Genomic DNA, 12,727 nt, shown 5'->3' with positions numbered 1-12,727 from the left:
AGGTGTGGAAGCTCCCGGACGAAGCTCCCAGCTGCAAGGGAAAATCCTCTCAAGTTGCTGCTCACAACAGAGAGAAGTTTAATAAAACTGTGAGTGAAGGGAGACTCCACAGGGCATTTCCTGGTCGGGTCTCTCCAATTGCTGCGGCCACAGCTCGCCTTGCATCCTAAATTCCTGGATTCCCTCTGCCTCTCCCCGGCTCCGGGGGCAGCTCGGAGCGGCCGGGAGCGGACAGCGGGGAGCGGGCGGCGGTGCCGAGCCGCGGGCGGGGAGCAGAGCACCGCGGAGGCGCCGAGGAGCGGCGGAAGGCGGAGAGCCAGGGCCGAGCGGAGCGGACGGCCCCGGGACCTGCCCTCGGTCGCGCCGCGGAGCCGCTCTCGGGACCGCCCCGGAGCCGCCCCCGGCGCCGCCCAGCGGGGCACGGCCGAGAGCCTCCGCGGCCGCCCAGCGACCTCCCCGAGATGGCAGCGTTCGGAGCCGGCCGGGTGAGGCCGAGGAGATCCCCGGGGGCTGCGGGCAGCCGGGACGGGACGGGAAGGGCCGCAGGAGGCTTCGGGGCTCCGCCGAGGCAGGGCTGGGGAGGGTCTCGCCGCCGCCGCTGGGATCGGGCTCTGGCCGAGCGCCGCCAGCTCCGAGCCCGGAAGGCTTCGACCCGGGGCAGGGCAGGGCCTGGAGGCGACCCCGGGGGGCGGCAGCTGCCCCGCAAGGAGCCGGAGCTGCCTCGGCTGCGGGCGGCGGCCGCCGGAGCTCCGACGGCTCCGCCCGGGGCTGCTCCCGGCACAGGCAGCGCCGCAGTGGGGGAAAGGTGAAGGGCGAAGGGACAGGCAGGGAGCGGCCAGCGGCGGAGAGCCAGGGCGGCAGCAGAGCCCCAGGACAGTTCTGTGTCCCCAGGACAGTTCTGTGTCCCCAGGGCGGCAGCAGAGCCCCAGGACAGTTCTGTGTCCCCAGGGCAGTTCTGTGTCCCCAGGGCGGCAGCAGAGCCCCAGGGGCAGTTCTGTGTCTCCAGGACAGTTCTGTGTCCCCAGGGCGGCAGCAGAGCCCCCAGGGGCAGTTCTGTGTCCCCAGGGGCAGTTCTGTGTCCCCGGGGCAGTTCTGTGTCCCCAGGGGCAGTTCTGTGTCCCCAGGGCAGTTCTGTGTCCCCAGGACAGTTCTGTGTCCCCAGGGCAGTTCTGTGTCCCCAGGGCGGCGGCAGAGCCCCAGGGGCAGTTCTGTGTCCCCAGGGGCAGTTCTGTGTCCCCGGGGGCAGTTCTGTGTCCGCAGGGCGGCAGCAGAGCCCCCAGGGGCAGTTCTGTGTCCCCCAGCCTCTGACCCCCCCCGGCTCTGCTCTCCCCCAGCCTCTGACCCCTCCAGGCTCTGCTGTCCCCAGCCTCTGACCCCCCCCGGCTCTGCTCTCCCCCAGCCTCTGACCCCCCCCGGCTCTGCTCTCCCCCAGCCTCTGACCCCCTCCAGGCTCTGTTCTCCCCCAGCCTCTGACCCCCCCACGGCTCTGCTCTCCCCTAGCCTCTGACCCCTCCAGGCTCTGCTCTCCCCCAGCCTCTGACCCCCTCCAGGCTCTGTTCTCCCCCAGCCTCTGACCCCCCCCCGGCTCTGCTCTCCCCCAGCCTCTGACCCCCTCCAGGCTCTGTTCTCCCCCAGCCTCTGACCCCTCCAGGCTCTGCTCTCCCCCAGCCTCTGATCCCCCCCGGCTCTGCTCTCCCCCAGCCTCTGACCCCTCCAGGCTCTGCTCTCCCCCAGCCTCTGACCCCCCCCCGGCTCTGCTCTCCCCCAGCCTCTGACCCCCCCCCGGCTCTGCTCTCCCCCAGCCTCTGACCCCTCCAGGCTCTGCTCTCCCCCAGCCTCTGACCCCTCCAGGCTCTGCTCTCCCCCAGCCTCTGACCCCCCCAGGCTCTGCTCTCCCCCAGCCTCTGACCCCCCCCGGCTCTGCTCTCCCCCAGCCTCTGACCCCCCCCCCCGGCTCTGCTGTCCCCAGCAGGTGCTGCGAGCTGTGGCAGGGCAAGGATGGAGATCCCTGACCAGCAGAGCTGCTCCAGATGTGCACAGCAGCACAGCTGGGGCTGGCTTCAGCTTCGGTGAGTGCTGAGGGTGGGCAAGGGGCAGGGACAGAGCTCAGCTGTGCTGCAGCTCCCTGGCAGTGCCCAGGGCAGGCCTCGGCTCCGGGCAGCTTTCTCTGCTGCTCTCCCAGCTTTGGGAGCCCCAAAGTCCTTCCCTGCCGGCTCAGGGCAGCCAGGCCCGGGGGGGGGCTCTGGGGGAGCTGCTCCTGCCCTCGGCCAGGCTCCGGCTGGAGCTGCTGGGCTGCCAGAGCCGCCCGCGGGAGCTGTCCCCAGCTTGGCTCTTGCAGCGCTGCGGTGGCTGCCTGCGGCCTGAGCCGGGCTTGGGCACGGGGCCAGGGCAGGCAGAGGTTGCCCTGCCCCTGGGCCGCTGCAGGGGGCGCTGCAGCCGCCGCGGGGCACAGCCAGGCGCTGGAGCTGAGCGGCCGGAACGGGCACAGCAGCGGCAGCAGCGCTCTGCCCCCAGCTCCTGCTGCCCTCCCTCCGCCGGGCAGCGGCTCCTGGCGTGGGGCACTGCGGCGCAGCTGCCCTGGCACTGCCCGCTCCGCTGCCCTGCTCTGGGGGGGCCCCGGGGGGGTCAGGGAGGGCTCTGAGGAGGCTTTCTGCGGGCAGCCAGGGGCGGCTGAGCCGCTCTGCCTGCTGGGCTGGGCCCTGCCTGCTGGGCTGGCAGCCCTGGTGACTGTGCTGTGCCCGGGGCTGGCCTGGCAGAGCTGAGTGAGGAGCAGAAGGAGTTCCAGGCCACGGCTCGGAAGTTTGCCCTGGAGGAGATCATTCCTGTGGCTGCTGAGTACGACAGGACTGGGGAGGTAAAGCTGCCTGCAGGGGGCACAGAGCAGCCCTGGGGGGCACAGAGCAGCCCCCAGCTGCCCCTGGCACGGGCAGGCTGTGCCCCGTGCTGAGTGCTGCCTGCCCTGCCCTCTCTCTGCCAGTACCCTGTGCCCCTCATCAAACGAGCCTGGGAGCTTGGCCTGATGAACACTCACATCCCAGAGAGCTGTGGTGAGCAAACCCCTGGGGCCCTTCCTCTGCCCCCCAGGGGCTCTGCAGGGGCTGCCCAGAGCCCAGGGCTGCGTCCCTGCCACGCTGTGCCCCCTGGCAGCCCCTCTGGCCCTGGCACAGCTCTCTGCAGCCAGCTGGGCTGGGGCTGGCTGGGGGCAGGCAGGGGCCAGGCCCTGCAGGGGGAAGCTGCTGCTGGAGAGAGCCCAGCAGGGGCTGGGGAGATGCTGGGGGGGCCTGGAGGGCTGAGAGCCCTTGGGGCTGTGGAGTCTGGGGAGGAGAGGGCTGAGGGGTGCGGGGCAAGAGGAAGGGGCCAGGCTCTGTCTGGTGGTGCCCAGGGAGAGGGCAGGGGGCAGGGAGGCCAAGCTGGAGCCCAGGAGCTGCCACCTGGGCAGGAGGAGAAACCTCTGTGGTGTGAGGCCGTGGAGCCTCCTGCCCTGGAGCCTTCCCAGCCCCCCTGGATGTGGCCCTGGCAGCCCTGCCCTGGGTGCCCCTGGGGGGGCTCTGGAGGTCCCTCCAGAGGGCACCTGGAGGGCATCCAGGGGGCTTGGGACACTCAGAGGGGCTGGGGGGCACTCAGGGGCTTGGGGGGCATCCAGGGGGCTTGGGGGGCACTCAGGGGCTGGGGGGCATCCAGGGGGCTTGGGGGGCACTCAGAGGGGCTGGGGGGCATCCAGGGGGCTTGGGGGGCACTCAGGGGGCTGGGAGGCTCTTGAGGGGCTGGGGGGCACTCAGGGGCTGGGGGGCACTCAGAGTGGCTGGGGGCACTCAGGGTCTGGGGGGCACTCAGAGGGGCTGGGAGGCTCTTGAGGGGCTGGGAGGCTCTTGAGGGGCTGGGGGGCACTCAGGGTCTGGGGGCACTCAGAGGGCCCCCCTGGGGGCTGCCCTCAGTCGGTGCCACCCTTCCCCTGCAGGGGGGCTGGGCCTGGGCACCTTTGATGCTTGCATGATCACCGAGGAGCTGGCTTATGGCTGCACTGGGGTCCAGACTGCCATCGAGGCCAACTCCCTGGGGGTGAGTGCTGCCTGCTCCTGCCTCCCCCCACCACCTCCTGGGCCCCTGCCCGAGCTGGGTTCATGCTCTGAGTGTTCCCTTGCAGCAAATGCCAGTGATCATTGCAGGCAACCAGCAGCAGCAGCAGAAGTACCTGGGCAGGATGACAGAGGAGCCTCTGATGTGTGTGAGTACAGCCCAGAGCCCTGCAGCCTGCCCCTGGCCGCTGCCGGCCCCGAGGCCACAGGCAGGGGATGCTGAGTGGCTGCTTGCAGCCGCCCTGAGCCCCTCCTGCAGGGCAGAGCCTCTGCTGCCCCCCTCCCACAGCGCTGCAGGGATGGCCCCGGCCCAGCCCCGGCCCCGAGGGGCACAGAGCTGCAGGGCTGGGGCCCAACCCTTCCCCCGGGGCTGCCTGGGAGCCAGCAGGGAGCAGAGAGCCCTGGGCAGGGCCTGCGGAGCTGCCCAGCTGAGGCTCCTCGGGGGCAGAGCAGGGAGCCCCCAGAGCCTCCCCCGGGCTGCTGCTGCCAGGCTTGCAGCTGCTCAGCTCCCAGCCCGGGGCCCGGGACAAGCTGCAGGCTGCTCCTGGTCGGCTCCCAGAGCCAATTCTCAGCATCCCTGCGGATTTCTGAGGGCAGTGACCCCCCCGGGGCCGGATCCTCGCCCAGGCAGCTGCTGGGGCTCCTGCTGCAGCCCCTGGGGCTCCTGCAGGCACTGGAGTGCAGGCTGTCCCAGCCCAGCCCGGGGCTGCTGCAGCGGCTGGGGGCTGCCCCAGCTCAGCCTCTGCTGCTGAGGCTTCTGCTCTGCCTCTCCCCCAGGCCTACTGTGTGACAGAGCCCGGGGCAGGCTCTGACGTGGCTGGCATCCAGACCAGGGCTGAGAAGAAGGGCGATGAATACATCATCAATGGGCAGAAGATGTGGATCACCAACGGGGGCAAAGCCAACTGGTGTGTAGGCTTCTGCCCTGTGCCTGCTGGGCACCCAGCTCTGGCCCCGAGGCACAGCCTGCTGGCCCTGGCAGCCTCTGCCACGGCCCCGGGGCCCCAGCAGCCTGCAGCCAGCACCCAGGTCGGCGCCGCCTGCAGGGGGACCTGGGCCGGGAGCTGCCATCTGCAGCCGGCAGAGGCTCTCAGGGGCTGCTGCTGCCGGCCCCAGGCACTTCTCTTGCTCCTCAGGGCAGGGCAGCAGCGCTGAGAGCTCCTGCACCGAGCTCAGGAGGCTCTGCCCAGCCCCTGGCCTGGCCTGGGGGCTGTGGGCGCTGAGCTGAGCTGCTCCTGCTGCCAGCCCGAGCCTGCTCCTCCACCTCCCGGCCCTTGCTCCTCCCCAGCTCCTTCCTTCTTTGCCAGCCAAGGGGAAAAGGTTTCCACCTTCCCAACCTCCAGCTGCTTTTCCTGCCCCTGCCATGGCCTCGGCCCAGGCAGAGCCACCAGAGGACCTCCCTGGTGCCCCTGGGCGCCGCTGGAGCCACAGCAAATCCTCCCCCCTTGGGCTCAGCCCCAGAGCCGTGCAGGCAGGAGGCTGCCAGCAGGTCCCCAGTGGCCCCTGGAGCCTCTCTGCTCTCCGCAGCTTCCTTCGCTGCCCCTGGAGCCAGCTGCAGGCTGCAGCCTTGGCACAGCTGCGGGGGGCAGAGCCTTGGCTGCCGCTGCCAGGGAGCTGCAGCAGCTCTGGGCTCCTGCAGGGAGGGCTGCACTGGCACTGCCCTGCAGCGCTGGGGCCAGGGCCCAGGGCCCAGGGCTGCTCCCTCAGGCACAGCCTGCCTGGAGCCTCGGCTGGAGCAGCCTCTGGCTGGGGAGCTGCTGCCCCCTGCCCTCTGCTTCCCCCCAGGTACTTCCTGCTGGCTCGCACCCACCCGGACCCCAAAGCTCCTGCGGGCAAAGCCTTCACCGGCTTCATCGTGGAGGCCAACAGCCCTGGCATCCAGGTTGGCAGGAAGGTGAGGAGCAGGCCCTGCCCTGCCAGCCCAGGAGCCTCTCTGGGCTCCTCACCCAGGCAGCCCCCAGCTGCCCTGAGAGGAGAGGCCTCGGGGCAGCGCCCGCGGCCCCTGCCCGCCCGCAGGGAGCTTGGCACTGCCCAGCGCAGGGGCAGCAGGCAGGAGGCTCCCTCGGGAGCCTCGGCTGGGCACAGGGCAGGGATCCCTCCGCAGGAGCCGAGGGCAGCCGGCCTGGCACCGCTGCCAGAGCGCCTCGGAGCCCCGAGCGGTGCCAGCAGCGAGGGGCAGAGCTGCAGCCACAGCCCCCCGAGCGCTGTGCCCTCAGCTGCTCCTGCCCAGGGAGGAGGCCTCGGGGGGCGCAGGGCTGGGGCCGTGCCAGGGCGGGCAGGGGAGCAGCAGCTGGGTGGCAGCCGAAGCTCAGCCCCGGGCAGCAGGCAGGGCCCTGGGCGGCCGCTGCCCATCTCCCTCCCGCCCTGCCGTGGGCACAGCTGCAGCTCCCTGCCCGCCCGCCCCGGGGGGCTCTGCCCTGCCTCTGCCAGCCCCAGCACAGAGCCCAGCCGGGCAGCGCCCCGGGGCTGAGCCCCAGGCAGAGGAAGGATCCTGCCCGGCCCCGGGGCGGGCTGGGGCAAGGCAGAGCTGGGGCCGGGCAGGGAATCGGAGCTGGAAGCGAAGCCCTGGGGCAGAGAGCAGCCCAGAGAGCTCAGGGCTGGTGCCCGGGGGCAGCTGAGGCGCTGGCACCCTGCTGCCCCTCGGCAGCCCCCAGGGAGCTGCCCCACCGCCCCCTGCCCCCCGCAGGAGCTGAACATGGGCCAGCGCTGCTCGGACACCAGGGGCATCGTCTTTGAGGATGTGAGAGTGCCCCAGGAGAACGTCCTGAGAGCAGAGGGAGCAGGCTTCAAAATCGCCATGGCAGCCTTCGACAAGACCAGGCCGCCGGTGGGTGCCAGGCACGGCCCCGGGGCAGCTGTGCCAGGGGGGAGCTGTGCCAGGGGGGGAGCTGTGCCCGGGGGGGGGAGCTGTGCCCAATGGGGAGCTGTGCCCAGGGGGGAGCTGTGCCCAGGGAGAGCTGTGCCTGGGGGGGAGCTGTGCCCAGGGGGGAGCTGTGCCAGGGGGGAGCTGTGCCAGGGGGGGAGCTGTGCCCGAGGGGGAGCTGTGCCCGGGGGGGAGCTGTGCCCGAGGGGGAGCTGTGCCCGGGGGGAGCTGTGCCCGAGGGGGAGCTGTGCCCGGGGGGGAGCTGTGCCCGGGGGGAGCTGTGCCCGGGGGGGAGCTGTGCCAGGGGGGGAGCTGTGCCCGAGGGGGAGCTGTGCCCGAGGGGGAGCTGTGCCCGAGGGGGAGCTGTGCCCGGGGGGGAGCTGTGCCTGGGGGGGAGCTGTGCCTGGGGGGAGCTGTGCCCGGGGGGAGCTGTGCCGGGGGGCAGCTGTGCCCAATGGGGAGCTGTGCCATGGGGAAGCTGTGCCCAGGGGGGGAGCTGTGCCCGGGGGGAGCTGTGCCCGGGGGCGGAGCTGTGCCAGGGGGGGAGCTGTGCCAGGGGGGAGCTGTGCCCGGGGGCGGAGCTGTGCCAGGGGGGGAGCTGTGCCAGGGGGGAGCTGTGCCCGGGGGGGGAGCTGTGCCCCGGGGGGAGCTGTGCCCGGGGGGAGCTGTGCCCGGGGGCGGAGCTGTGCCAGGGGGGAGCTGTGCCCGGGAGGGAGCTGTGCCCGGGGGGGAGCTGTGCCAAGGGTGGAGCTGTGCCCGTGGTGCTCTCCCAGGGGTGCTCTCCCGTGGGTGCTCTCCCGGGGTCGCCCTCCCGGGGGCGCTGTCCGGCGCTGAGGCTCTGCCCTGCCCCTGCAGGTGGCAGCCGGGGCCGTGGGCTTGGCTCGGAGGGCGCTGGACGAAGCCACCAAATATGCTCTGGAGAGGAAAACCTTCGGGAAGCTGCTGGTGGAGGTGAGAGCAGAGCCTGCAGGGGCAGGGGGCCAGGGGCTGCCTTCTGCCAGCTGTGCCAGCAGGGAGCCCCCCCCGGCTGTGCCCTGGCGCTCAGCAGGCAGCTCTGGCACAGCTCTGCCCCTGCCGGGCTGCCCCAGGGCACAGCTGGGCCCCGGCTGGGCCGAGGCAGCGCTGCAGCAGCTCCTGGGCTGCTCCTCTGGCCCCTGCTGCTCGCAGCCAGGCTCAGAGCCGGCCCCGGGCCAGGCCCCGAGGCTGCCAGGGCAGGGCTGAGCTCTTCAGCTGCAGCCAGGAGAGGTCTGCGGGGGGCAGAAGCCTCTGGGGGGCAGAGCAGCCCAGAGCCAGCGAGCCCCAGGGCCGGGCACAGCCCTGAGGGGGGCAGGGGCAGCGCTCAGGGGCTCAGGGCACTGCCAGGGCAGGGCCCTCAAGGACCACCCGGTGCCGACCCCCTGCCAGGGGCAGGCTCGCTTCCCCCTGCAGCAGGCTGCCCAGAGCCACATCCAGCCTGGCCTGGAGAGCTTCCAGCAGCCCCCTGGGCCCCCCCTGCCACTGCCTGCCCCCGATGGGGAAGAGCTTCTCCCTCCTCTCCAACCCACACCTGCCCTGCTCCACCGGGGGTCCATCCCCCCCCAACTCCCATCCCTCCCTGGCATCCCAAGCAGTCCCTCCCCAGCTCTCTGTAGCCCCCTGCAGACCCTGCAAGGCCACACTCAGGTCTCCTGGGAGCCTTCTGCCCCCCAGGAGCCAGCAGAGAGCCAGAGCCAGAGCTCAGAGCACCAAAGCTCAGCTGCAGCATCCCAGGCTGCATTCCTGTGCTGCAGAGCTCAGCCCCTGGCAGCCCAGAGCCTGCTGCCAGCCCTGCAGAGCTCAGTGCAGCCCAGAGCCTGCTGCCAGCCCTGCAGAGCTCAGTGCAGCCCAGAGCCTGCTGCCAGCCCTGCAGGGCTCAGCCCCTGGCAGCCCAGAGCCTGCTGCCAGCCCTGCAGAGCTCAGTGCAGCCCAGAGCCTGCTGCCAGCCCTGCAGAGCTCAGTGCTGCCCAGAGCCTGCTGCCAGCCCTGCAGGGCTCAGTGCAGCCCAGAGCCTGCTGCCAGCCCTGCAGGGCTCAGTGCAGCCCAGAGCCTGCTGCCAGCCCTGCAGGGCTCAGTGCAGCCCAGAGCCTGCTGCCAGCCCTGCAGGGCTCAGTGCAGCCCAGAGCCTGCTGCCAGCCCTGCAGGGCTCAGTGCAGCCCAGAGCCTGCTGCCAGCCCTGCAGGGCTCAGTGCAGCCCAGGCACAGAAGCAGCCCCGGAGCAGCCTCTGCTGTGCTGTGCTGGGCTGGGCCAGGCCCCGGGCTGGGCGCTCAGGGGGTTGGGTGTCCCTGTGGCAGCACCAGGCAGTGTCCTTCCTGCTGGCTGAGATGGCCATGAAGGTGGAGCTGGCTCGCTTGGCCTACCAGAGAGCTGCCTGGGAGGTGGACGCCGGCCGCAGGAACACCTTCCAGGCCTCCATCGCCAAGGCCTTCGCCGGCGACGTGGCCAACCAGGTGGCTGCAGACGCGGTGCAGATCTTTGGGGGCAACGGCTTCAACACTGAGTACCCTGTGGAGAAGCTGATGAGAGATGCCAAAATCTACCAGGTGAGTGCAGGGCAGCAGGGGACCTGCAGGGGAGGCTGCCTGGCACAGCCGGGGGAGACAGACTGCCCCTCAGCCCTGCCCTGAGCCCTGCCCCTGGCTGCCCTCAGCCCTGACCCTGAGCCCTGCCCTGAACCCTGCCCCTGGCTGCCCCTCAGCCCTGCCCCTCAGCCCTGCCCTGAGCCCTGCCCTGGCTGCCCCTCAGCCCTGCCCTGAGCCCTGCCCTGGCTGCCCCTCAGCCCTGCCCTCAGCCCTGCCCTGAGCCCTGACCCTGAGCCCTGCCCCTCAGCCCTGCCCTGAGCCCTGACCCTGGCTGCCCCTCAGCCCTGCCCTCAGCCCTGCCCCTGAGCCCTGCCCCTGAGCCCTGCCCCTGGCTGCCCCTCAGCCCTGCCCTGAGCCCTGACCCTGAGCCCTGACCCTGAGCCCTGTCCCTGGCTGCCCCTCAGCCCTGCCCCTGAGCCCTGACCCTGGCTGCCCCTCAGCCCTGCCCTTTGCTCTACCTTGAGCCCTGCCCCTCAGCCCTGCCCCTCAGCCCTGCCCCTGGCTGCCCTCAGCCCTGCCCCTCAGCCCTGCCCTGAGCCCTGCCCTGGCTGCCCCTCAGCCCTGCCCTGAGCCCTGCCCTGGCTGCCCCTCAGCCCTGCCCTCAGCCCTGCCCTGAGCCCTGCCCTGGCTGCCCCTCAGCCCTGCCCTGAGCCCTGCCCTTGGCTGCCCTCAGCCCTGCTCTCAGCCCTGCCCCTGAGCCCTGCCCCTGGCTGCCCTCAGCCCTGCCCTGAGCCCTGCCCCTGGCTGCCCCTCAGCTCTGCCTCTGGCTGCTCTCTGGCTGCCTCTCAGCCCTGCCCTTGCCTGCCCTCAGCCCTGCCCTCAGCTCTGCCCCTGGCTGCTCTCAGCTCTGCCCCTGGCTGCCCTCAGCCCTGCCCTTGCCTGCCCTCAGCCCTGCCCTCAGCTCTGCCCCTGGCTGCTCTCAGCTCTGCCCCTGGCTGCCCTCAGCCCTGCCCTCAGCCCTGCCCTTGCCTGCCCTCAGCCCTGCCCTCAGCTCTGCCCCTGGCTGCCTCTCAGCCCTGCCCCTGGCTGCCCTCAGCCCTGCCCTCAGCCCTGCCCTTGCCTGCCCTCAGCCCTGCCCTCAGCTCTGCCCCTTGCTGCCCTCAGCCCTGCCCCTGGCTGCCCTCAGCCCTGCCCCTGGCTCCCTGCAGCCCTCAGCCCTCGCTGGCTGCTGTCCCCTTTGCTGCCCTGCAGCTGCTGCTGCAGCCTGGGGGTGCAGGGCAGGGTCCCAGCTGTGGCAGCAGCTGCTGGGCCGTGGGGAGCTGCTCAGCTGACTCTGCTGCCCCTTCCCTTGGCAGATCTATGAGGGCACTGCCCAGATCCAGAGGCTGATCATAGCTCGGGAGCACCTGGCCAAGTTCAAGGGCTGAGGAGAGCCCTGGGGCAGGGCTGGGGCTGCTGCAGGCTGCCTGTGCCCAGGGCAGGGCTCTGGGGGCCTTGCTCAGGGCCAGCCGAGACCTGGAGAAAGCCTTTTGTGCCCCAGCCCCGGCCCCGTGCACAGGATGGAGCTGTGCCTGCCCCTGGCTCCCTCCCTCCTGGCTGCCGACCTCGGTGCCTGCCGGGCAGCTGGGGGCTGCCAGGGCAGCGCCTGGGCTCTGGCCTCGCTCTCTGCCCGGGCACAGCTCTGCCCGGGGCTGCCAGCAGAGCTCAGCCCCTGCCCACCGCACCTCTGATTAAAACAGGAGCAAAATGCCGATTGCCTTCTGGGCTCCCGGCTCCGGGGGGGGTCTCCCCCTCGGGGCAGCTGCCAGGAGCCGCTCTGCTCCCCCAGGAGCCCCTCGGGGCCAGCAGCTGGGCTGCGGGCACCCCCGGCTCCAGGACATCCTCTCAGCGAGAGCTCTGCCGGCCCCGAGCCCGGGCTCTGTGCCCAGCCCTGCAGCCGCCCCGGGGCCCTGCGGCAGCCCCGGGGGAGCTCTGCGCTGCCTCCCCGGCAGGAGGCCTCCCGCCCGCAGCGGCTCCGCAGCCAGCAGGGACACAGCCTCGGCCGCGCCGCCCCAGAGGCTTCTCCGCGGGGGCCGCAGCTCCTCCGGCTCCAGCCCGGGCAGCGCTCGGCGCCGCCTGCTCCGCTCCTGGCTCTCCGGGGGGGCTCGGAGCGGCTGGGCTCAGGCAGAGCTCTGCCCCGGGCGGGAGCAGCCCCCGCGGGGCGCAGCCGAGGGATGGAGCTGCTGGCAGGCAGCCCCGCGGCGACGGAGCCGGCAGCGCCGCCGGGCAAGGAGCCCTGCGGGGGCGTGCGGGGGCAGGGAGGAGAGAGCGGCCGGGGAGGAGCAAAACCGGCAGGACTACGGCAGCAGCCGCCCGGACCCGAACCTAGACCCGGACCCGCCGCCCGTCAGCGGCACAGCCGCGCCCGCAGCTCCCGCGGCGGCAGCGCCGTTGATTGCCTGCGGCCACGCCCCCCTGCTCCGGGCCCCTCCCCACTGCTCCGAGCCCCTCCCCCCTGCTCCGAGCCCCTCCCCCCTGCTCCAGACCCCTCCCCCCTGCTCCGAGCCTCTCCCCCCCTGCTCCAGACCCCTCCCCCCTGCTCCGAGCCTCTCCCCCCCTGCTCCGACCCCTCCCCCCTGCTCCGGACCCCTCCCCCCCGCTCCGGGCCCCTCCCCCCCTGCTCCGACCCCTCCCCCCTGCTCCGGACCCCTCCCCCCTGCTCCGGGCCCCTCCCCCCCAGCCCCAGGTTGATTGCCTGGGGAAGCGCAGCCGCCGCTCCCCGCTGCGGGACACCTCCCCGGCGGCCGCCGCTGCCCGCCGCAGTGACAAGCGCAGTCCCTCAGGGATCAGTCCTGGGACCTGTCTTGTTCAACATCTCTGTGGGTGCTATGGACAGTGGCACTGACTGCACCCTCAGCAAGTTTGCTGATGGCACCAAGCTGTGTGGTGCAGCAGACAGCTGGAGGGAAGGGATCCATCCAGAGGGACCTGGACAGGCTGGAGAGGTGGGCACAAGCCAACCTCAGGAGGTTCAATAAGAGCATGGGCAGGGTCCTGCAGCTGGGTCGAGGCAACCCCAGGCACAAATCCAGGCTGGGCAGGGGCTGGCTGGAAAGCAGCCCTGAGGAGAGAGACTTGGGGGTGCTGGTGGACAAGAAGCTCAACAGGAGCTCTCAGTGTGCACTTGCAGCCCGCAAAGCCAATCAGATCCTGGGCTGCAGCAGGAGAAGTGTGGCCAGCAGGGCAAGGGAGGTGATTCTCCCCCTCTGCT

General features: G+C 72.1%; 1 protein-coding gene across 2 annotated transcripts; it reads left to right on the top strand.

Annotated features, from left to right (window-relative positions):
* The first annotated feature begins 392 nt into the window (after positions 1-392).
* Positions 393-11,228, top strand: LOC137456640 (medium-chain specific acyl-CoA dehydrogenase, mitochondrial-like). 2 transcript variants are annotated; one of them, XM_068168206.1, is made up of 12 exons: positions 393-485; positions 1,970-2,069; positions 2,757-2,854; positions 2,978-3,047; positions 3,959-4,059; positions 4,145-4,225; positions 4,854-4,984; positions 5,862-5,970; positions 6,763-6,903; positions 7,795-7,890; positions 9,250-9,498; positions 10,833-11,228. In XM_068168206.1, exons 1-12 carry the CDS (start codon positions 462-464, stop codon positions 10,902-10,904), a joined length of 1,272 nt encoding a protein of 423 aa, XP_068024307.1. In that variant the 5' UTR covers positions 393-461; the 3' UTR covers positions 10,905-11,228. The 2 variants fall into 2 exon arrangements, with proteins under 2 accessions (XP_068024307.1, XP_068024308.1); XM_068168207.1 differs by having other exon boundaries at positions 405-485; positions 1,973-2,069.
* Positions 11,229-12,727: the final 1,499 nt, after the last annotated feature.

The sequence above is a fragment of the Melanerpes formicivorus genome, unplaced genomic scaffold (genome assembly GCF_026170545.1).
Source record: "Melanerpes formicivorus ecotype bairdi unplaced genomic scaffold, bMelFor1.0.p_v2 SCAF_134, whole genome shotgun sequence".
Classification (NCBI taxonomy): Eukaryota; Metazoa; Chordata; class Aves; order Piciformes; family Picidae; genus Melanerpes; species Melanerpes formicivorus.
The sequence above is the reverse complement of the archived record's forward strand: the minus strand, read 5'-3'. Positions and strand labels throughout refer to the sequence as shown.